This window comes from Indicator indicator, chromosome 2 (genome assembly GCF_027791375.1).
Source record: "Indicator indicator isolate 239-I01 chromosome 2, UM_Iind_1.1, whole genome shotgun sequence".
NCBI classification, from domain to species: domain Eukaryota; kingdom Metazoa; phylum Chordata; class Aves; order Piciformes; family Indicatoridae; genus Indicator; species Indicator indicator.
In genome coordinates this window covers 40045039-40068346 of record NC_072011.1, presented here as the reverse complement: position 1 = coordinate 40068346, position 23308 = coordinate 40045039, and the positions used below count along the sequence as shown (strand labels likewise).

General features: G+C 38.6%; 1 protein-coding gene across 1 annotated transcript in view; it reads right to left on the bottom strand.

Annotated features, from left to right (window-relative positions):
* The window catches only part of BIRC6 (baculoviral IAP repeat containing 6), a 179943-nt gene that overhangs the window by 130120 nt on the left and 26515 nt on the right, over positions 1-23308 (bottom strand). Inside the window, exons 10-12 of the mRNA XM_054394854.1 lie at positions 21307-22701; positions 10173-10322; positions 3597-3822 (exon numbers count right to left, since the gene is read on the bottom strand). Of these exons, the coding sequence (XP_054250829.1) occupies positions 3597-3822; positions 10173-10322; positions 21307-22701 (1771 nt within the window). The remainder of the gene's footprint in view (positions 1-3596; positions 3823-10172; positions 10323-21306; positions 22702-23308) is intronic.

Genomic DNA, 23308 nt, shown 5'->3' with positions numbered 1-23308 from the left:
GAACCTACTTGGACCCATCTTGCATGAAGCTGCCTCAAGTTGCCCTGGCCTGCCTCGAGCACCTGGTCCAAAGCCTGGGATAAAGCCACGAGCCCACAACACAGCAAGTTGGAAAAGCCATGAGCCTAGAAGCCAGAGACAAGCTTAGCCTGCTTCCCCTTGCCACTAGAATCGTGCCGTGCCTCAGTTTACCCAGGACAAGCAAGTGCCCATCGCGAAGAAGCGTTGTAAACAGCCTGCCATCCACTGAAGCCAGATCAACCCTGGGACAATGTGGCACCCTTCTTGCTGGCAGCCTGCTGTGCCAGTGCCATACGAGAGCGCCCCAAAAGCCTCTACAGATCATATACAGCAACAGCACTCCCCACTTGGGTGAAACCAGCTGTGAGTAATTAATTCATTGCCTCCTGGGCTTAAGGGTTCTTGCTGAGTCTCCCCCCACACCCATGCCATGGGTGAGCACTATTATGCTCCTGAGGATCCTCTCTTTCCATGTTATTTCCTCCTAGTTTGCCTATATGGAACTGTTGTATTTTGCCTAAAGACTGCATTCCTATTGTAAATATATATTCCAACCATACAATGATCCTATTTAATGAGTTTTGGCAATTTTTCATATTAATAAAGGGTTACTAGTATTTTTATTAATACCTGTTTGCCATATCCTTTATTAGTTAATTGCAATTCCTTAACATGCATCCTCTTTATTCATGTGCAAAGTTTGAAAGAAGCAAACAAAATTCCTTATTATGTTCTCAGTATTTCAGCATATTGATCCTAAATACCACTTTTCTCTAATTATCTAATGCAAGCTTTTTTAACAACACTCGATTAAATGTTTCACCTAAAGCTTTCAACCCTTCACACCAAGGGTTTCATTTTTTAAACTCTAAAAAAAATCTATAGCATCTTTTTTTTAAGAATAATACACAGTGAAGACTCTGTTCTGCCATCATTTTTGTAACTCTAAATTTTTCAATATACCTCATTCCCTTTCTAGAACATCTCTCCAACGTTCTTGTGTTCCAGTACAACTGAACTTTGAGCTGCAGGCCCATTTCCAGAGTTTAAACATTAGAAAGCACATCAGAACTTAGATCCTCCTTATTTTGCTTATTTTCCTGGATTTTTCTCTTATGCTGATGTATTTGAAACTCAGACGTCACTGCTTTATCAAAGCACATTAGGAATTAATTTAAATTTAAAAAAAAAATTAAACATTTCAGTTACATTACCATTGAAGAGGAAATACTATTATTTCGATAATTTGACACAAACTAGACTGCTTTTTCTGTTTTCTTTGTTACACAGGCTTTTAAAAAATAAAGTAGGAATGAAAGAGCCCAAGTGCAATATAATGTTACTCCCTAAAACACATTTACAGGGTTATAGAATAGAATAGAATAGAATAGAATCTAGAAGGCTGGAAGAGACCTCAAAGATCACCGAGTCCAACCTGTCACCCTAAACCTCATGACTATCTAAACCATGGCACCAAGTGCCACGTCCAATCCCCTCTTGGACACCTCCAGGGATGGTGACTCCACCACCTCCCTGGGCAGCCCATTCCAATGTTTGAAAGCAAAAGAATTACCATATCAAATTGCATTATTCATCCATCTAACCCTGTGATTCCCTATCTTAGAATCCTAGAATCAACCAGGTTGGAAGAGACCTCCAAAATCATCCAGTCCAACCTATCACCCCGTGCTATCCTATCAACTAGACTGTGGCACTAAGTTCCCCATACAGTCTTTTATGAACATCACCAGGGATGGTGACTCCACAGCCTTCAAGGACAGCCCATTCCAACGGGCAATCACTCTCTCTGTGAAGAACTTCCTCCTAATATCCAGCCTATACCTCCCCTGGCACAACTTGAGACTGCGTCCCCTCGTTCCGCTGCTGGTTGCCTGGGAGAAGAGACTGACCCCCACTTAGCTACAACCTCCCTTCAGGTAGTTGTAGACAGCAATGAGGTCAACCCTGAGCTTCCTCTTCTCCAGGCTAAACAAGCCCAGCTCCCTCAGCCTCTCCTTGGTAGAAATGAAAACACTCCAAGAGGAGAAAAAAGAAATTCCATATTAAGGACCAACAAAACAGTCCAGAAACAAAGAAGTTTCTTCCCAGATAATTTTTAATTAAGAGCTAACATTGATCTCAAAATTGTATATTCTAACCTATGAACAAAAGGACTATAATTTAACCATTTTCATCATTGGTCATTTAGCAAGTGTCAAAGGCACAATTTTCTCCTGTAATGAAACAGTATTCATTAACTAATGTTCCACCTATCACCTTCCAATTAACAGTTATTACCTTCACTGTTTCCTTCCTTATTTCTTCATATTGGTTGCTTTGCACTTTTCAGCTGTTGCTGAACAGAACAGATAATCAATAGTTTCAAATAGAAACTATTTTGCAAGGAATCACCTCCTTTCCCCTTGTTACATACCAAATATTTTACTTTCAAAAATCACAAGATAAATGTTTTAAACCTTTAACTGTGACTTATGAATACTTAGTTAAAACAAACTGCGCTCATGTGACGATGACGATGTATGGTTCAGAAACGCCTGCAACTATTACCTTCCAGACATGGTTTTCCCAACTGGAATGCTCTGTTATCACATGCTAGTTTTCACTTATTTATACAACAGTTTTTTTTTTTTTTTCTCAGCACATGATCTCTAGCTCCTCTAGTGTCCTTTGGCTATTTCATTGTTTCCACTGTATGAGCATTCAGATTCTGCATTGCTATCCATTGCTTATATATCACAGGGGCAGATGAGTGACAGCCTGACCCTGACCTAGTAATTTATTATGCATGTCTTTTAATAAAACACACAAGACGCCTTACTTCTGTACTTTGTTTTTCCAACATATTTTGAAAGTCTATGCAAAGCTACTTCAGGTAGGTTTAAGCAGCTCTTGAAGGAGACTGCAACACTGCTGTTATAGTCTTTAGGATCCCAGAGAAATTTGAAGTTCTTACACCATATGTGCTAAGTAGTACTACACATACCATGCTGAGGCAGGTTCATCGCAATGAAAATGAATTTCAGCACAACCAGGAGACTACAATGTCTTAAGCAAATGCCTTGCTTCTGAAGATTTAACTTCATATGAACACACATAAATTCAGATTCTATCTTTACATGTTAAAATAAATTACAATATGATTTTGTTGAGGACAACTAGTCAGTCATACTTACACCTGTGGCTTGCATTTTCCAATTAAAGAACATACTAGGAATGTGTGCATGCATAAGAAGGGCGAGTCAAGAGTAACTGCAACTCTGTTGACTGTCCTTGTCAAATTAAAACACGGCAAGGCAACTTTTGGCAAAATAAAATACACCAATTCAAAACTTGACTTTTCAATTTGTTTCAGTGTCCACTAAAATAAACCTGTTAATCTCACAAAGACCTATAACGCAAACTATCGAATAGGGATTATTATCTTTGGAAGTATGCATTCTTAAACTTCTTCACTACCTAGAAACAAATAAATTGCATGATATTTGTTATCGTACCAGCTATGCGAGCTAGTTAAGCAGTACACACAATTCTTTCTGCACTGTTACCCTACCTACCTGTCTGTTTGTAGTTTCCAAGTTCGAGTATGTTGAGCTGCATCTCCATGGTGCTGCTGGTGCAAATGCTGAGGATGCCTCCTTTGCTGCTGCTCTTGCTGGACTTCTACCCAGCAAGGAGGAACAGTGGCTGAAAACCGTGGTGTCAAGGTTTCAAAACGGGTCAGCTCTACCAAGGATGTCAGTGTTTCAAGGGAAAATGGCTGCTCCACCAGAAGATCAACTCCTGTACAATTGGAGACCATATATTAATTAGTAAATAGAGCATTTTTGCAGAACATCCTATAAACAGTTTGAAATATATCCAAATTGCTATAGGTAAAATTAACCACATTAAATCAAATGTCTAAAAATAAATTAGAACAAAAAACCTCCACAAAATACAAACAAAAAACCTCACCACAAAATCCCCAACAAAACAAAAATCCCACAAAACCCCCCAAAGTAAAAAAGGAGAAAAAAACCAAACAACACCACAAAAATCCAAACACAAGCAACCAAACAACACTAGGCTTAAAAACAGTTATTCCTTGAAGGCAGCTTTACCTGGAACAAATTTGCTAAGTACTGAGAGCTCTGAGCATGCTGTCTCAGATTTAACCAGAATCATCAGGAAAAAGTAATCAGCCAGCTATACCTGGATGATGTAAAGCTGATTAATTTTTTTTAATACTTCTGTTGACTTAGATAAAAAAAAAAGGTAAGTTTTATTTAATGAAAACAGACATATGGAATTACTACACAATTGTTACATTTTTATCCCTGTTTGAAACATTGCTTTGGCACCTGCTTATAAACATAGACTTGTTTTACAGTGGATTAGTAAAATGTTTTGGAAGGCTCCCAGCTTAGCTTAAAAAGAGGGGTAAGTGAAAAACAAGCATGCATTATGTAATGCACTTAGAAGACACTGGGCCTAGACAGATATTCTGTCTTCTTGTTTTCATATTCTTGTCCTGAGGAAACAAATATATTAATTGAAAAAGTACTGAAAATTAAAATATCCCAAGGAGACAAACAACTTGTGATAGTTTTAGGCTATGCCTTTAACAATTTTTCACAGATCTTCAACAGAAAGCAGTAGAATGCAAATAAATCACTATTGTGTGTAAAAAGGAAAATAATGATAGTTCTAAAGAATCCCATTGGAAAGACATCTACCATAAGATTTAGTTTGCAAAACAATCTCTCTCTTTTTTCAATTCTTCGGCTCTGGCTGATGCTTCTCTTCGCTTTACTGACCTTGACTGCATCGGTTTTTTTGTGACAGGTATTAACAACAACTTCTCTGCTCTGTCTCTTGTCTTTTTGTGTACAGCGGGGTAGGGAAGTGTGTCGGTGTGAGCTGAAATTCCTCCCCCCACCAACAATAACCAGGCTAGCTCAGTCTGGAAGCAAATGAAGGCTGTATTTACAAGCAGAGTCTAAAATCTATGATGAAATGCAATGAATATGTACAAATATACAAAATTCACAACATTTACAAATATATACAATCAACAGAAAAACACAACCAAGCTCCCTTTGCTTCCCCCCAAGGGGACCCTCCCAAAGGGGCCTCTCTCTCCCCCAGGAGCTTCCCCCCAGACCCCCCTGGACAGAGAAGCAGAGTTAGTTAAGCAGAAAGTTGTTAACTTAGCTGCCAAGGTCAGTACGTGTTATCTTCAGCCAGAAGAGAAGAACAAACAGCAGCCAGACAGCCCAGCAACTGCCCCCACTGCCGAACGCAGAATGTGCCGAATGCCTACTTTGTTTTGGGTAATAGTTCTTAAACATTTCTATCTATCCAATGGAAGTGTTTAGAACAATCGTTATTTTGCTTTCTTACACCCAGTAGTGACTTATTTACATTCTTTCACTTTCTCTGTTCTGAACTTTGCAAGGAAAAATTAAAAAGACAGTTTCAAACCATCACAGGAAGGGAGAGGCTGTTGCAGCTCCCCTGGTATTTGGCCAGAGGGGTCCTTGTGCTGTTTATTAATTGTAAATACCTGTAAATATTGTGTATCTTGTACATATTTATGGCATTCCATTGTAGATTTCAGTTTTGCTCGTAAAAACAACTGAGTTGGTCTGGCAAAATTTAATGTTGGGGGGGGATTTTTCAACCCACCACACTACTAAAGAAACATTACAAAGGAACTCTAAAAACAATCACGTTTCTTCAGAAAACAAAAATCTGAAAACTTGAGAGAAAACAAGATATGCGTGACATATTGACACTTCAAGTAGTGTCTCTTAAAAATGTATATTTGAGAAAATCTTGTGCTTGTAAAAAATTATGATTTTAAAGAACGAGAAAGTTTGCTACCTGACTACTACTGCTACCACCCCAGGGGAAATACAAAGACACAAAAAAACCCAAAGAACACACACACACAAAACCCCCAAACCACAAAAAACCCCAAACACATAAACTAACCAAAACCCAGCAAAACCAAAACCAAAATCCCAAACAAAAAACCCCACACCAACATAACCAGTGAAGCCTGAATCTAGAGACTATATTGCAAATGCAATCCAGGATTCTGCATCTTGAGAACAGAAAGACAAATGCCATTCTCTTCCAGAAGTGGAAAAGCTTAAGATGAGATACTCAGAGTTAAGCAAACACAGTGCAATAACTGTGATTTCTATGTTTTTTTAATCTAGAATGCAAGAAAATGCTGTAGAGAATAGAAATTAGAATTGCTTTAGAGGTTAATTGCAAGAATACAGAAAACACATCTATTTATTTTTTTTACTGCCAAATATGAACCTCATTAACTAGATGACACTGCAATGAGAAGTGAGATTATAGAATTGTTGCACAGTTTGAGCTATCTTTGAGTAAATTGGCTGGTTTTCTGTTTCATTCTCCTCCCCCCAATCAGAAAAAAAAAATTACAAATTCAGAGTATTCACAGCAACAACATGTAATGGGTATCAACCCCTAACCTGAAAAATTAAGGACTTAACTTTCCAGTGTTGTCAAATACATTTGACTTCTTTTGCAGTATTATTTTTATTATATTGTAAACAATGAGTTATGAAAAGCTGAAGTTCTGATAGCAAACTTGGAAAGGGGTTTTAAACTGGTCATTAAAACGAATATTCTTTTTCAACTAACTTCTAGAAAAAAAAAAGTTATTATTTTACATCACCATAAAAAAACGCTCCACTCCTGAAACGGAAATAAAAGTTTTAACCCAATCTAGGATTTATAACTTGGTAAAGTTAACTATTTCCTTCTCAAACAGTGTAATTTAAATTTTATTCAAGTTGTAAACTGCAAGCTAGAAAATAAAGAAATGCATTCCAGAATGCCAAAATCAGAGAAAAGTTAACACAAACAAAACTCGCCATATATACGAACGACGTAAGAACACAAGATTGTGCTTCTCACTGTGGTTTCTATCCAGACTATAGCATCTTTTACCAACAGTTTCACTGAACACCAAAGTGATTTAATATAAACACCCTGCTGCTACCTGCTGTCAGCTGTGAACAAGATTTATAAATCAAGTCTCTGTGCTCAGTCAGATCCACCTAGGAGTTCACATCCCCAAACCGAAAGCTTTCTATGTATCTGTTGAAAAGCATTGATGAAGTAAAAGTTCTGCAAAGTGGAAATGAAGACTTGCTAACAAAGAGCAACAGAAAACAGAATTTTCAAGGACAAAACACAGATGTTCTCATCACACACAATAGGTAGGGAGGAACTTTGCTGCTTTGATACAAAAGAAAACTGGCTCAAATGAGGCCATCCTCAAGGCCGAAAACCCAATTACAAAATTCCAGCTAACTGTACAAAATCTGTACTAAAGGATTTGATGTTAGACCCCCCTCAAAGATCACCAGAGATCCCTTGGAGATTACCACAGAGATGCAACTTGCAAGCATAACAGATCGGTAAATAAGGTGATTAGTTTCAGGAAATTATATGAATATGCATGACCATTCTGGGAAATCTAAAGTATACGCATGTGTTTAAGAAATAAAAAGTGGCTACTCTGTCTCATTGGTGTGGAAGATCAGAGATATGAATCTCTTTACATCTAAAACTTGTGCAACTTTTAAATAAAATACCTACCTTCTAAAACTTACAACTGGAGTCTTCTAGGGTTTCCTTATATAGCTGAATTTTACAGCATCAGCATGATGTAAGTGGGTTTTTGCTGTTTAGTATTTTGATTACAAAACAAGCAACAATGATGCTATAAATGTTGAGGGCAATGTCCAATTATGATCTGTACAAGTGCTGACAGCTTCATTGCGCAGAAAATGTTCGCACAATCCCAGCAATTATTCACACACTATATATGCTAAGAATCTGGTGCTATTGATTTCAGTATCCTTAACCCAGACAGTTCAGACCATCTGGTTTCAACTCTTCCCCCTAGCACCCTTGATTCAGCAATGACTTCCTGTAACTATTAAGCTTCTCTCACAGCTTTAGGTGGCTAAGTCTGATGCCATAGCAAAACAGTACTGAATTTATCTAATCGTTACAGTATATCCAACAGCTCTGTAGAAATCATTAGAGACCAAGATCAAGCAATATTGCATTCTCTGATTTAAATGACTACTTCAAGAGGGACCTGCACCTCGTGGACAATCTAAGGATACATATACTTTTAAGTTTGTAGAGAAGTAAACCCCTTTCTTGTTCTAATAAGTCATATTCAAGCCTATACTGAAGGCTGAATGGGGAGGAAAACAAGACAAAAAAGAATTGCCCATTACAATACTGGGAGAATTTAAACGGCAGTGATCATTGATTTGATTCATCAGGTTGGTCAGTGACCATTTGACAAGAAGTCATTTAAATGTGCTGATAAACTACTATAACAAGGAAATAATCTACTGAAGCATATCTATGTCCTGGATATTCATATTCTCTTTTTAGCTTCATTTGCCATTAGCAAAAGAAGAAAGCTGAAGAAGAAAGTCACAGACTTCTTTCTCTCACATATGTGTAATGACTTATTATTGTCCTGGGTTCAGCTAGGATGGAGTTAAATTTTCTTCACAAGAAGTGGGAAGGGGATATACCCAGGATAGCTAGCTGAACCAGCTGATGATGTATCCATACCACACAACAGACACGTACGCTATACGAGAGGAAGGTGCTGGCACAGTTGGGTTGTCTGCCATTTAGTCCTCTCCCAGCATTTTTTGTCCTCTGCAGCTGCAGGCAAAGACACCCCCACCAGAAACAGATACACCCAAAATTAACAGCACTTCTCAAAAATAGTCATAGCTACATGAATGGTTTATTTCCACTGCATCATTGCTTTATCTTCAAGCTTTGTATTATTTGTATTTTGTATTCTAGGTCATCTGTTCCTAGTATATCCCTACTCCTGTCCAACACACAAGGCCTAAACTCCAACTCAATTAAAATAATTATACTTTGTCTACCTTTAGCAATTGCAGACTAAAACAAAATTAAAACCATCAGCTCAACAGCTCTCTGGTAAACAATTCCCTTTAAAACTCAAAGCAAGACTGTGTCTCTCTATATACACATACATAGATGTCCACACACACACACACACATTTTAAACACCTCAGCATGATTCAAATCTACCTCAGCCTTAACCAGCAAAATTAGACAGGCTGTTATGTTTTTGAAGCAAATTATCTACACTAAAGCACCTTTGCTGAGGGCTGAGAAAAGACTGAAGAGCCCACAACGGAAGTCTCATAACCTGCGTACTCACAGTTCCCCCTCACAAGCAGGAGAAGCCCCTTAGCTTTTTCCACCCTTCTACTTAAGGCTTCTTCTTTTGTCAACATTCCTCTCACTGAAGTCCTTATTTTACTAAAGTGAGACAGGATAATACTAAAACAGACAGAAAACTGGTAGCAGGACAGTTATATCAGAACTGCGGTAAACACAAGACCTAGCTAGATAGGATGTTTAGCATAAAAAGGTTTGGACCACTAGAAACAGTTACTTCTTGCTGTCCAAGGGCTGATAACCCTTCCAGGAAAGAGACTAGAAGGTAAACAACATCAGAATTTCAGTTTAACTCCACAGAGAAGCTACTAAAACCAAAATTGCACATTTTAATTTAATCAAATCAACAGCAACTGCACTCCTTGAAGTATAACACAAAGAATCAATGTCACTGTGCACAACAGTATCTGTTGAATATATGTTTTGTACAGTTTTATTAAGTAGAGCTGTACAGCTTCTATATGAAACTTGCAGGCAATTTTACAGAATAAACATATGATTTTACTTACAAATAAAGAGCTCCAGCCTATTTAAGCTATGAAGGAAGCCCAATGCCTGCACAATTATCTGTTTTTTCCCTGTCTGCCAAACTTAAAATAACAAGTAGATTTTGGAAAAGTGTGTTATTTCATTTTTGGTTTTTAAATACAGAACTGCTAAAGTCTTGCTTGTATATAACCAATGATAGACTTACGGCAACTACAGAATTTCAACTATAGGCATCGAAAAAGAAAAAAACAAACATGCTATTAAGGAACTCAAAATCACCTTAATATGAAACTTCAAAAAATTGCAGAAATATTACAAAGAATTACAGAAGTATTTTTATTTATTATAAACTCGTAATTTACCTGTGATGCCTGGACTAGAAGGGTTAGATGAGGGCTTGGTGCCTTCTGATGACTGTTCTATGCTTTTGGAAAGGGATCCATCTACAAGTATATCAGCTTCATCTATGTCATCGCAGGTTCCTCCAATCTGAAGGAAATGAAGTTCTCCACCTAAAATAAAATCACAGACAACAGAAGTTTAGACAGGCAGACACAGCTAAAGTCAACTCACAACAGGTATTACAATGCTAATTAGGTCAACAGTCAAAAGAGCAACTCCAAAATTTTCAGTGGATACAATGTTTTGATGGAAGCTTGAAATCATTCATGGAAGTTTCCTTCTTCACCGCTACAGATATACACAGATTAACCTTATAATTTACAGAGAAGTGACAGAAAAGGAACGCTCAATTTTACATAAAGCTGGTATGAAGGCAAGGTCTGTTAACAGTTTCAGAAGTTACAAAACCCCTAATCAGTAGGGATTGAAACAGAAGAAAATCCTAGTGCAGGCATCCCATAGTTTTTCTGAAAGTTGATTACAGACTGTTCTTCAGCATCTAACATTATAACAAATCCTGTTAAACAAATTATCCAAGTACTCTGAAACAAATAAACTTGAGATAACATACCTAATAAAACCCCAAGATAAAAGCATAACAAGAGGTACATGTTCTGCATGGTGAGAGGAGTCAAACAGAGCAATAGAGGCACAGTGAGGCAGAGTGAACGCGTGGGAGGCACAGAATCAAGAAGCACGAGAGGCACAGAGGTGGTATATAGACTTTTTTATGGATCTCAGCAAGAAAAGTCCAACAACAAATGGCTTAATAAAATTGCTGTTTTAACAACACAGAATAAAAAGTGCAAAATAGCAGCTCTAATCGCCAAAAAAGGAGGAACCCTCCACAGACAAGATCTGTGTAGCGTGCTGTGGAAAACTCCACACAGGGTCCGGGGTAATGCTGCATGAAAGTAGGGATCCCAGCAACTGAAGGGACATGAGGTATTCTCACTACTTGCAGTTCTCTTTTTAGCCTTATTAAAACAGCTATTTCATTAAGCCATTTGTTGATGGGGCCTTTCTCACTGAGATGCAGTTAGAAGTCTGTACTGCCCCTCTCTTACCCCCGACTCACCCACCCCCGGTGCAGAACAGTGTATCCCATGTAGATCCTGAGAGTGGAGTGGGGGGGAAGAGAAAAAAAAAAAAAGAATCAATTCTAGCAAGCAACACTTAGAATTAATTTCCTTGAAATTATACAGCTCAAAAATAAGCAATTTTCCTCAGACAGCATGAAAGACATCAGAAAACAGACCACAAGAGGTTTATTTGGTAAGCTAAACCTCAGCTTGTTTCCTGTTCTGTTTACTGCTCAAAGATAAATGATCAGAACAACCTCAAAGATCAAAAACAGATAATCTGCTGTACTAGAAATCAAGTACCCCCTCATGCAATGTAAAGTCAAAATACTAACCTACATTATGCCAGTTTTATGGCTCAGAGCAGGAGAAATGCTGAAGAACTTCACAAAGTTGAGGGTTTTAAGGGAGAGGTATGCCAAAGTCCCACTTACTCTGTAGATGCTTGGGTAGGGTTTGATTTTAAAGAACCAAAACCCTTGTTCTCACACCAAGTTCCTGTCACTAATTATCAGCTACAAAAAACCCCATTCTTATTTTATCCATACTACAGGAAGAAGACAAAGTCACAGTCACCAAATTCCTGAAAGATTCTAGCATTTTTCCACAAAAAATTCAGTGCTAAACTTATATATGAGGAAATGAGATATATCGTTTTCAAAAAACTTCTGTAAAGAACTATCACAAATTTCAATTATACAGTATTAGCTTGTAAGATTACTAGTGCTTACGCACATTATCCCAAACCCTGCACATGGCTTTGCTTCTGTATAACAAAGGAGGCACTTCTTCTCTTAGAACATCCAAAGATGACCTTCTCGTGATAAATGTTCTATTTCCTACAGTCAAGTGCAATGGGGCAAAACCAACCAACCAAACCAACCAACCCAACACCACTCTGCAAAGGTCAATGTTGGGTTTTTGGTTTGGATTGGAGTTTTCTGGCTTTACTACAGGCTCCAGATATACCCTAATAGGCTGGTGCTATCTAATACTAGGCAGGAAACATCCTAAGCAGCAGTTTATCTGAAGACTTCTCTACTTGCATCACTTTTACAGATGTGACATATGCTTCTGTTGCACTACCAAGATACAAAAGCTGACATTTCACTTAGTAATCACAAAAGAGATTAATTGGAAATCAGTATGGTTATACTTCCCAAAAATAACAGGTAACATATTCTAATCTTAATTCTGAATTCTATTTAAAATCTATAATTTGCTTGGACTCAAGAATCTGGTGGGTTATGCAAACAGAACATAAAAATCGTAAAATCTGAGCTTCCTTTTGGCAGCTTCCAGTTCCAATGAAGTGACACTGGCACAATTTAGAGAGCACATTAGAGACTAGGCCACTGCAGCCAAAGCTCATCTAGTAAAATGTTCTGTATTCTCCATGCATCTGTACTCTAGCAGGAGTGCTGATATCAAATCACAGCACAAGGACATAGCTGAACAAAGCCATACACCAGGAAACTTTCCATTAAACAACTTGCACTACTTCTCATCTCATCACAGAGCCTGTAAAGGGTTAGCTCAAACATACTATTTGAGAACACTTGAAAAGTGGCCTCAATAAACTTCCCCAAACCTCACTCCAACAGAACTTACACTATTCTTGGAGGTATCAGCTGCAAAAATTGCATGCCAGCTTATGAAAAAATAGAATGCAATTGAATAGGGCCAAGCAACACTTACTGTGCCTGGCAAGAAATAATTAGATGCACTATTATGGGATGAAGAAAAATCATCTAGCCAGCAGTTCAGTAAAAGAGGCTCTTGTGACAAACCGGATTCAATTTCCTGCTCAAAAATGCACACATGCTATGTACAGATTGCAGAGCTGCTAAGAAATTATTCTGTTACACTCAAACACATCTGTAGGATTACTGTGCCTAGTTTGGGGTACCCCACTGAGAAACATGCGGACTGACTTGAGCAGGTCTTTCAGGACAGGAAAGTAGGCACTTTTTTTTTTCCCCAAAGCCCCTGATCGATGTTTAAAAGAACAAGAGATATTCAGCTAAGAAAACAAATGGTTGGGGGAGGACACCTAAAACTTTCTTCTCTCCTTTTTGGAGGTAATCTCTTTGCCATGTTCTTAAAGGATAGTAATGACTCCAGTCAGCAAAGGTGACAGCTAAACATCAGGGAAAAAAATCCAAACCATCATCAAGGACAGCATGCAGTAGAAGTTTTGTGAATAGCATGCAAATTCTCTGCGTCTGAACGGGCAACTTGAAGACCACCTCTTAGAATCACTTTCAACACAAATTCTGATATGAGGAAAAAAAAAAAAAATCACTCCTCCTTGTGATGGTTTGAAACTGTCTTTTTAATTTTTCCTTGCAAAATTCAGAACAGAGAAAGTGAAAGAATGTAAATAAGTCACTACTGGGTGTAAGAAAGCAAAATACTGATTGTTCTAAACACTTCCATTGGATAGATAGAAATGTTTAAGAACTATTACCCAAAACAAAGTAGGCATTCTGCACATTCTGCGTTCGGCAGTGGGGGCAGTTGCTGGGCTGTCTGGCTGCTGTTTCTTCTTCTCTTCTGGCTGAAGATAACACACTGACCTTGGCAGCTAAGTTAACAACTTTCTGCTCTAACTAAACTCTGCTTCTCTGTCCAGGGGGGTCTGGGGGAAGCTCCTGGGGGAGAGAGAGGCCCCTTTGGGAGGGTCCCCTTGGGGGGAAGCAAAGGGAGATCGGTTGTGGTTTTTCTTTTGATTGTATATATTTGTGAATGTTGTGAATTTTGTATATTTGTACATATTCATTGCATTTCATTGTAGATTTTAGACTCTGCTTGTAAATACAGCTTTTCATTTGCTTCCAGACTGGGCTAGCCTGGTTATTGTTGGTGGGGGGGGAATTTCAGCTCACACCGACACACTCCTCAACCTTATTAGATCCCACTGCCTATGAAGGCAGAACAGTGAAAATACTAAACTGACTCCTGAATTTCAAATACACCAGTATGCAATGCTGACAAAGCCTCATAACATGGAAGAGAAATAAGACATGCAAACAAAATTTAAATTAATGCACTATATACAACTCAAGAGCAAGACATCTGTTCTAATTGAAAGGTACAAGATTTTAGGTAATTCTCAAATGTAAGAAAGTGCCATCCAGTTCTGCCAGACCAGTAACAAGGACTGTTAGCATAGATTCATTTTTCACATACCAAACTCCAGTCTGAAAAAAACCAAACCCAACACTTTCTCCAAAGGGGAGTGACTAGAAGGCAAGAATTTAGGAGATTATGTATGTAGAAAAGAGTATTTAAAAAAAAAAAAAAAAGAATGATCACAAACCAGACAACTAAAGTGCTTATAGATGAAAATGTAAAACAATCAGCAAGCTACGTGTACATAGAATGGTCTGGGTTGGAAGGGACCTCCAAAGGTCATCTAGTCCAACCCCCTCTGCAATAAGCAGGGGCATCCTCAAGTAGATCAGATTGCCAAGAGCCCTGTCCAGCCTCACCTTGAATACCTATCTCCAGGGATGGGGCCTCAAATATCTCCCTGAGCAACCTGATGCATTACAAGTCAAGTGTTCATCATTTTTTACAGCTTCCAACTCTAATTCAGAAAGAGACTATCCCAAGGAACTGATCCAACATCAGCTACAAATGGCTATGTGAAAGAAGCTGATTATGGAACTTCAAATGGAAGTGGGTCTTTTTGTCTGTCAGCTCTGAAGCAATATAGGCAGAAAGCAGAACTGCTACAAAAAAGCCATAGGGGTTCTCCTCCTTATGATGACGACAAGTAGAAAAATATTTTTGCTCTGCTTTTCCTCAAATTACCTCCAAATAATTAAACTAAAAAAAAAACCTAAATTAATCTAATGAACTACTGAAGAATAATTTCTTTAAAACTGAATTGACTTTCTGATGAGACATTTTTTCTCTATGTAATGCAAATACTATAATTTTTAACAGGACAAATCAAGGAAACAATTTACTGTAAAACTTTCACTTAGCACAGACCTTTGAAAACCAGATTTGTGAAAGAATTAGATTGCAAATTTCAAATGCTCACAATCCAGGAATGCTTCTCTCACTAGAAGGAACTAAAAATCTGTATAATCTGTTTGAGTGCTTAACACCTACTTAGACAGTCTGGCAGAGAATGAGCTGCTTCACCACAAAACCCTGTGAGTATTTGCACTTTTGGTAGCATTTGTTTGAAACCTCACCTCACTTTCCTACCTAGGTAACATTTCTTAAGAGACCTTCAGACACTAGGCAAAAGCAAGCATGAGTAGCATAAAACTGACAATTACTAATATTTTAAAAAATACTCCCAGAAACAAGTATAAACAATTTTCAAAACTGCCAAACCAAAACACAAGTAGATATTTACATCTTTATGTTAGACAATAAAAGAAATGTTTCAGACATCTATTTTTCCACCTCATTCCATATTCTAAAGTTCAACAAAACTGTCCGACTAAAGAAACAATCCAAGACAAACCCAACAAAGTCGAACATATTCTGTGAAACATTTCCTTAAGTAATTTTTAGTAAGACTGTAATTAAAAAAGAAACAAACCAAAACAAAACCATGAAAACTGAGACATATGGTGGTGACAACTGCAGCTCTGAGAATTTATGCATCCAAAACAAACTATATATGAGCCTCCTAAAACATCAGGTAATAGGCTTCAAACATCATCAAAAGCTGTAACCTTACTCAAAATCAATACCTGTCAGCCTACTGCAGTTTTGTAAAGAAAGTTACTTATTTTGGATGCTACAAAAACAAAATTTACACTGTTTTATATTAACAACAAAAGAAAACATTTTAAACCTCTATATGATAATACACAAAGCACTATGAAGAGGACTATTAACTATGATCTACCTTGGCCAAGGGGAAGAAAAAAAAGCAGAATACAAAGTAAGTCCACTCTGCTTAACTGGACTGGAACCAAGAAAAGACTAGCATACATCCCTCCAGATGTCAACTCCAGGTAATTGTTGCAAAACCCAGAAAAGTACTTGAAACTGACACCAACAGATAACATTCTAGAAGTGGGGTAAGAATAATTATTCCCAACACACCAAGAACAGTGATGTCAAATGCGGGTCTAAAGCACCTTTATATAAAATGACGCAAACCCTTCCACACTCTTTCACACAGAGGTTTCTTTTCATTGTATCTTAAAGGCAGCTATGGGAAAAATCGAAACTATCTACCACTGAAAATCATGTTGACAAGCAGAAGCAGCAAGAAAAAAACCTAAGGCTATCTTGCATCCAAAAGTTTCAGACATTGGAGCCCCTGCCATCTAAGCAAGTAAGCAGGAAAGAATATACTGCTCGGTTTATATTCAATAGTTTCCCACCAACATCCAAGCATTTTGAGTACATGTAGGTCCCAATCTTTTAACTAACATTTTCACGTATGTCTTTGCACTAGAAGCTACTTGCTAGAAGGATTAGCATTGAATACATTGGTGAATACAGCTATTCTACTTTCAACATGTCTTCGGTCAAGACTGTAGGGCGTCATTCCACATGTGGTAGTAAATGTAGAGGAGCAAAGACTCAAAACGATTTTGGAAGAAGTCTAATAAAATTGCATTTAAGAAGAAATAATAATTTAAAAAAATGAAATAGTATCATCAGTTGCCTAGCAGATAAGCAAGCAATTTTACCCCGTTAAGGCAGAAAGATTAAAGATTATGATTCAACACAAAAAAAATTATGCGAAACCTTTCCCATATATGAAGATATTCAAATGAGCAGTAAGATATAGGATAAAGAAATTCTATTAATAGTTGAGCATTTTTATTTGCTTTTTATTTTAGTTTATGCAGTACAACTATTTATGAACAGTTAAGATCAAGTCATTCTTTAACAAAGCTTCATATTTTGGCATAGATGTTAGGACTTCGAGGCTTCAGACATATCTAGTATCAGATCCTGAAAATCAGACTTCTAATGGACATTGGTCACTACGTATTTATGATGGCTTTGGATTCAATTTCTCAGATGTGAGAAAAATTATACTAGAAATGAGTAAAATGTTACAAATCTTATAGAAATTGAAAGCTTCTGAAGACATAAACATAATGAATTCTGAAGTACAGTCTAAATTGGTTGCAGAGTAGAAAAACCAAGTGGTACAATGGTTATAAATGAAAGATAAGAATAATCCATAGATTAAAAACCCTGAGTTATCGAAGTACTATATTCAAAAGAAGAAACTTGAGGGCAGAGATATCTGTGGCATATCTTTAAGGCAGCAAGGACAAAAATACCCCTATACACACTGAATAAATGCTCCCAGTTCAACAGACCTGCACACAGAACCATAAAATTGTTTTTTTTTGGAAAATACCTCTAAGATCATTGAATCTAACCGTCAACCTAAGACTACAATGGCCATTAAACCATGTTGCAAAGTGCCGTGTCCACACATTTCTTGAACACCTCCAGGGACAGTGAATCCACCACCTCCCTGGGCAGCCTATTTCAACATCTCACCTAAACCTCCCCTGACACAGTTTCAGGCCATTTCCTCTCCTATCACTTGATTCTAGGGGGAAGAGATAAGCCCTTCCTCTCTACAACCTCCTTTCAGATAGTTGTAGAGAGCAATGAGGTCTCTTAGGCTCCTCTTCTCCAGGCTGAACAACCCAATTTCCTCAGCCACTCCACAGAAGACTTTTTCTGCACAGCCTTCACCAGCCTTGTTGCCCTTCTCTGAGCAGGTTTCAGCAATTCAGTGTCTTTCTTGTAGTGAGGAACCCATAACTGAACATAGTATTCGAGGTGTGGCCTCATCGTGCTGCCTACAGGGGCACAATCACTACCCTACTCCTGCTGGTGATGCTGTTCCTGATAGATACCAGGATACCACTGGCCTTCTTGGCCACCTGCACACACTGCTGGCTCATGTTCAGCCAGCACTCCCGGCTCCTTCTCTGCTGGGCAGCTTTCCAGCCACTTTGCCCCAAGCCTGTAGCATTATATGAGATGGTTGTGACCCAAGTGCAGGACCCAACACTTGGCTTTGTTAGAACCTCATACAAATGACCTAAGCCCATCAATCCAGCCAGTCCAGATTCCTTTGCAGAGCCCCCCTACCTTTGAGCAGACCAACACTCGCACCCAATTTAGTGTCATATGCAAACTTACTGAGGGTGCACTCAAGTCCCTCATCCAGAGCACTGATCAAGATATCAAAGAGAACTGGCCACAGTACTGAGCCCTTGGTAACAGCACTAGTGAGCAGAGATGAACTGGATTTAACTCCATTCCCCACCACTCTTTGGGCCCAACCATCCAGCCAGTTTTTAACCCAGTGAAGCATCCAAGCAAGCCACAAGCAGCTGGTTTCACCAGGAGGATGCTGTGGAAAACAGTGTCAAAAGCTTTACTGAAGTCCAGATAAACATCATCCATAGCCCTTCCCTCATCCACTAAGCAGGCCACCTTATCATAGAAGGAGATCAGGTTCATCAAGCAGGACCTGCCCTTCATGAATTCATGCTGACTGGGCCTGATCATCTGGTTGCCCTGCACACGCTGCATAACAACACTCAAGATGACCCATGCCATGACCTCCCCCGGAACCAAGGTCAGACTAACAGGTCTGTAGTTCCCCAGGTCCTCCTTCTTGTAGATGGGCATCACATTCGCCAATCTCCAGTCACTTAGCCAGGACTGCCAGTAAATGATGCAAAATGGCTTGGTGAGTGCTTTCACCAACTCCCTGAATATCCTTGGATGCCATAGACTTATGTAAGTGGCGCAGCAGGTCATTAATCACCTCCTCTTGGATTATGGGGGTTTCACTCTGCTCCCCATCCCTGTCTTCCAGCTGAAGCCAAATTAAGGGCTTTGCTCTTCCAATTTCTCCCTGCACAGCCTCTTGGCAATCATGTAGTCTTCTTAAGGGGCCTGCCCCTTCTTCCAACAACCATAGACTCTCCTTTTCTCCCTAAGCAGCAACCAAACCTTGCTATTCCAGCCATGCAAGCCTTCTTCTTCACTTACTCATCTTTCAGCACATGATGATGGCCTGTTCCTTCACCTTTAAGATTTCCCTGTTGAACTGTGTTGAGTCTTCCTGGACTCCCTGGCCCTTCATGACTGCCTCCCCAGGGACTCTGTCCACCAGTCTCTCTCACCACTCTCCTCTAAAAGAGGCCAAAGTCTGCTCACCAGAAGTCCCAGGTGGCACTTCTGCTGATCCCCCCTCTTTAATTCAACAACTGAGAACTCAACCATTTCATGATCACTGTGCCCAAGACGGCCCCCAACCATTACATCACCCACAAGTCCTTCTCTATTCACAAACAGCAGGTCCAGCAAGGCACTTTCCCTAGTTGGCTCCCTCACCAGCTGTGTCAGGAAGCACTCCTCCACACATTCTAGGAACCTCTGGGACTATCAGTCCCTTCACTATTATATTTTATTTCTAGAAGTTGTAGTCCCCATGAGAACAAGGGCCAATGATCACAAGACTTTTGCCAGATGCCTGAAGATTATTTTATCTTGCACTCAAAGTCCCAAAACAGGTTTAGACAATACCAAATGCATAAAGAATATATGCACTATATATACACTAACTGGATGGAAAAGTATCATGCACAGTATCAGTAAGTCCTTCAACTTTTATCATTAATCTTAAAACACAAGGAAGACAGAATAGGTTTGATGTAAAGAAGAAATAAATAGTAGTATAATCCTGTAGAAAAACATCTTAGCAAGGTTTGGGTGTTTTTAAATGAGACTGTAGTTTTATCAGCAACGTACAGGTAAAAAACCTTATGACACATGATGTACTAATAGTTTTTGAAGGCAATTAACCTTTCAGAGTTCAAATTTAACTAGGCAAAAGTGTTCATTATTAAATAACACTAAAACAGTTTAATAGACATTTCTTCAAAACCAGTTACCAAAAGAGAACAATTCAGTAAATATGAAGGTGTCCACTAGATACCTGCAAATGTCAATATTAGTTGCTAGCATGTAGCTTTTTCATCTATACCAAAAAAAGAAAACCTAAAATCTCCACTGCTAATACTCTTGGTAGGTGATAAACTCAGAGCCCTTAACAGACATGGTATTTTGACAGTAAGTTTGACTATCTTTTGAAAATATCAGGAAAATCTCATTTGAGTTTACAATTTGCTTATAGAAGGACTGTGTAATCAACACAAAAACATCAGGAAAGGAGGAAATGTGCTGATTTAAATTCTACCAGTAAAGTTACACTTGATATTGGTGAGAATACATTTGAAATGTAGGAACCTATCCATCAGCTTAGTCCCTTTGAAAGGCTAAGTGTTTTCACCACAGCTTCATTCATGGGCAGGAGAACTAAATGAGACATTGATGCACAGAGGAGTTCGAGTTAAACAACAGCCAGAGCTGCTTCCACTGTCCCAATGCGACACAAGAAGCAGAGAGGTGTGTGGCAGAACTTCTACAAAGGAACAGCTGCCTGGACTTATGCTTCCCTCCTACTTGCCCCCTTCCCCCAAAATGTCTTCATTTGTAAAAAGATTTAACCATCTGCATGGACAGTCTGGCTTTCATGCTCAAGAAAGTGTAATTCAATTGCAAAAGGCTGAAGCAGAACCAGCAGCCCCATCTGAAAGACAACCAATCACATTACCTTCTCTACCTTCTTGAATACTGTAAATTACAGACAGAAGACATTTTTCTGCAATGTGGATCTCAGAAATAATTACCTATAAAAATCAGTTGATTTTTCTAAGAAAATCTGTGCCTCTAAATGAACAAATTTACTAATGCAATGGACATACCCAAGAGTTATTACCATTTTGGAAATAAAACCTATGTTTAAGATAAGGAATTAAATAGAGTACATGCTCCCTAGAACTGAATTAGACTTACATAAAGTTCAGTGGAACTATTTTGAGATGGAGAGTCTAACATTCTATAACATAATTCAAATACAGTCAAATAAAGCACTAAAAAAACAAAACAAAACACAAACCAGAATTAGAAATCTTACCTTTGGTGCATGCGCATAATCTGTCTGTGCCCGAACAGTATATCACAGAGACAAACATATCTGGTTCTTCAGTTCCCTCTTTTTTAGGTGGCTCCACTTTGGCCAGAATTTCAAAGTTCGAAAGATCTAATATTTTTACATATCCTCCCTGAGTAGTTATTACCAGGTGCCCAAGAGTAGAAATCTCAGATCTTCTTTCTCTCCCACTGCCATTTTTAGAACTTAATTGTATTTCCTCTACAGGCTCCTCACAGTCATCCTCTCGATTATCCAATATATCTGGTGGGAGCAAAATCATTGAGGTAATTGTGTCTTGTGGGTCTTTGATATGCTGGATTCTTACTGGTTCCTCCTCTAGAGTAACTATTCTGGTGGCATAATTCATTTTATAAAGTAATAGGTATCCACCACTAACACTTCTCTGTTCAGGTTGAACTATTAAAGGAGTTGGTACATCTGCTGGTGACTCATGTTGGATTACATCAATACTCGTGCCATTCACTATGGCAAGACTCGATTCTAATTCCCCCTTCCTTCTATCACATAGTGCTGAGTTTAATTTATTTAAATTATTCAAGGCCTCTACTTGATTTATTGCACTCAGGGATTCAACAGGACAAGTTCGCAGTCCTACTAACAAATGAACTCCATCTGCACAAGGAGTGATTGAATCTACACACAGGTTCTCCTCCTCTGCAAACTTTGGCAGACGCAGGCACTGAACCAAAGTCCCAGGCTTGGGAATCATAGAGCTCCACTTGTCCGAGTCCGGAGAAGTTAGGTTGGCTGCAGCATCTGCAAACTGCTGAATGTAAGTCACAGGGGGATCCTGCAACAGTAACTGTTCCTGACTGTCCAGCTCCATTTCAATGATCTGTGGAACTGTGAAACCATCATCATGAATACTTTTACTCATAATATTGTTCATCTGTGAAAAGATTTTTCCTGCTTTTTCATCAGACTCCTTAATGCTGTATAGCAGCAATACAGGTAAAGTCCTCCTTACCAGAGGGGAATTCAGTTCTGAATTAGTGCAGGATTCATTGTCAGTTGATCCCTGTTCTGAGACACTCTCATCTCGAGTCCTACTTAAGCCATCCAGTGATCTCTGAGAGTTACTGCTAACAGGAGAGGTAGCAGGTGATTTGTATGTTAATAGACCTCCAGCCAATAAACAAGGAAAGGGAATGTTGTGTTGTTCTAGATGTTTTTCCTTCATCTTTTCACTCTTACAGTTGGCTAGACAGGGATTTGCCCCAAGTTCTTCCAGATCCTTAACAGTGTCTTCCAGAACATTTGCAACAATTTCCCACTGAAGTTTTTCAGGTTGCTGAAGAATGCTGAGAGCAGTTATATCAAGGCTGACTTCCATAGTTTCTTTTTGTGATGTATGTCCTTTAAAACAAAAAATGTTTAAGATAATACATGTTAAAAAAAACAACCATATTGAATATATTATGGACTTCATATTTAAGCAAGAAGTCATGCTCTGCAGTTTCAATACATTAAAACATTCCATATGTTCAAGATTTGATAGTCAAGAAACCATAAAAGAGGCCAAGAAACATTACTTCCACAAAGACTAACAACTCTAATTTTATCAGCAAAAGTGGAGAACAGGACATTAGCCTTTGTAACAAGCATCACAGTAAATGACATTACCTTTCTACAAATTTTTTGGTTAGGCAGACTATTTCCTTGTGTGCATGCACATGTTCTTTGCTCCCTCCCCCTCCCCCCCTTGCTAATTCTTGCTGAAAAGATGCAAAATGGATTATGGAAAATAAGAACGTAGTCCTCCCTCCCATCCAAATGTCTGATTCAGCCTCTAAGAGAGTAACACAAGAACACCATGCATAGCACTGTTCAGCTTCCATATGAGCTCTTTATTCAGCATGAGAAATAATCTATCAAAGCTCATACTCACATGGAAACAATCTAAGACACATTAGTTCTCTCCAGTAAACCCCTGAATCCCATTACAGCTGTAATGTGTGTCTGT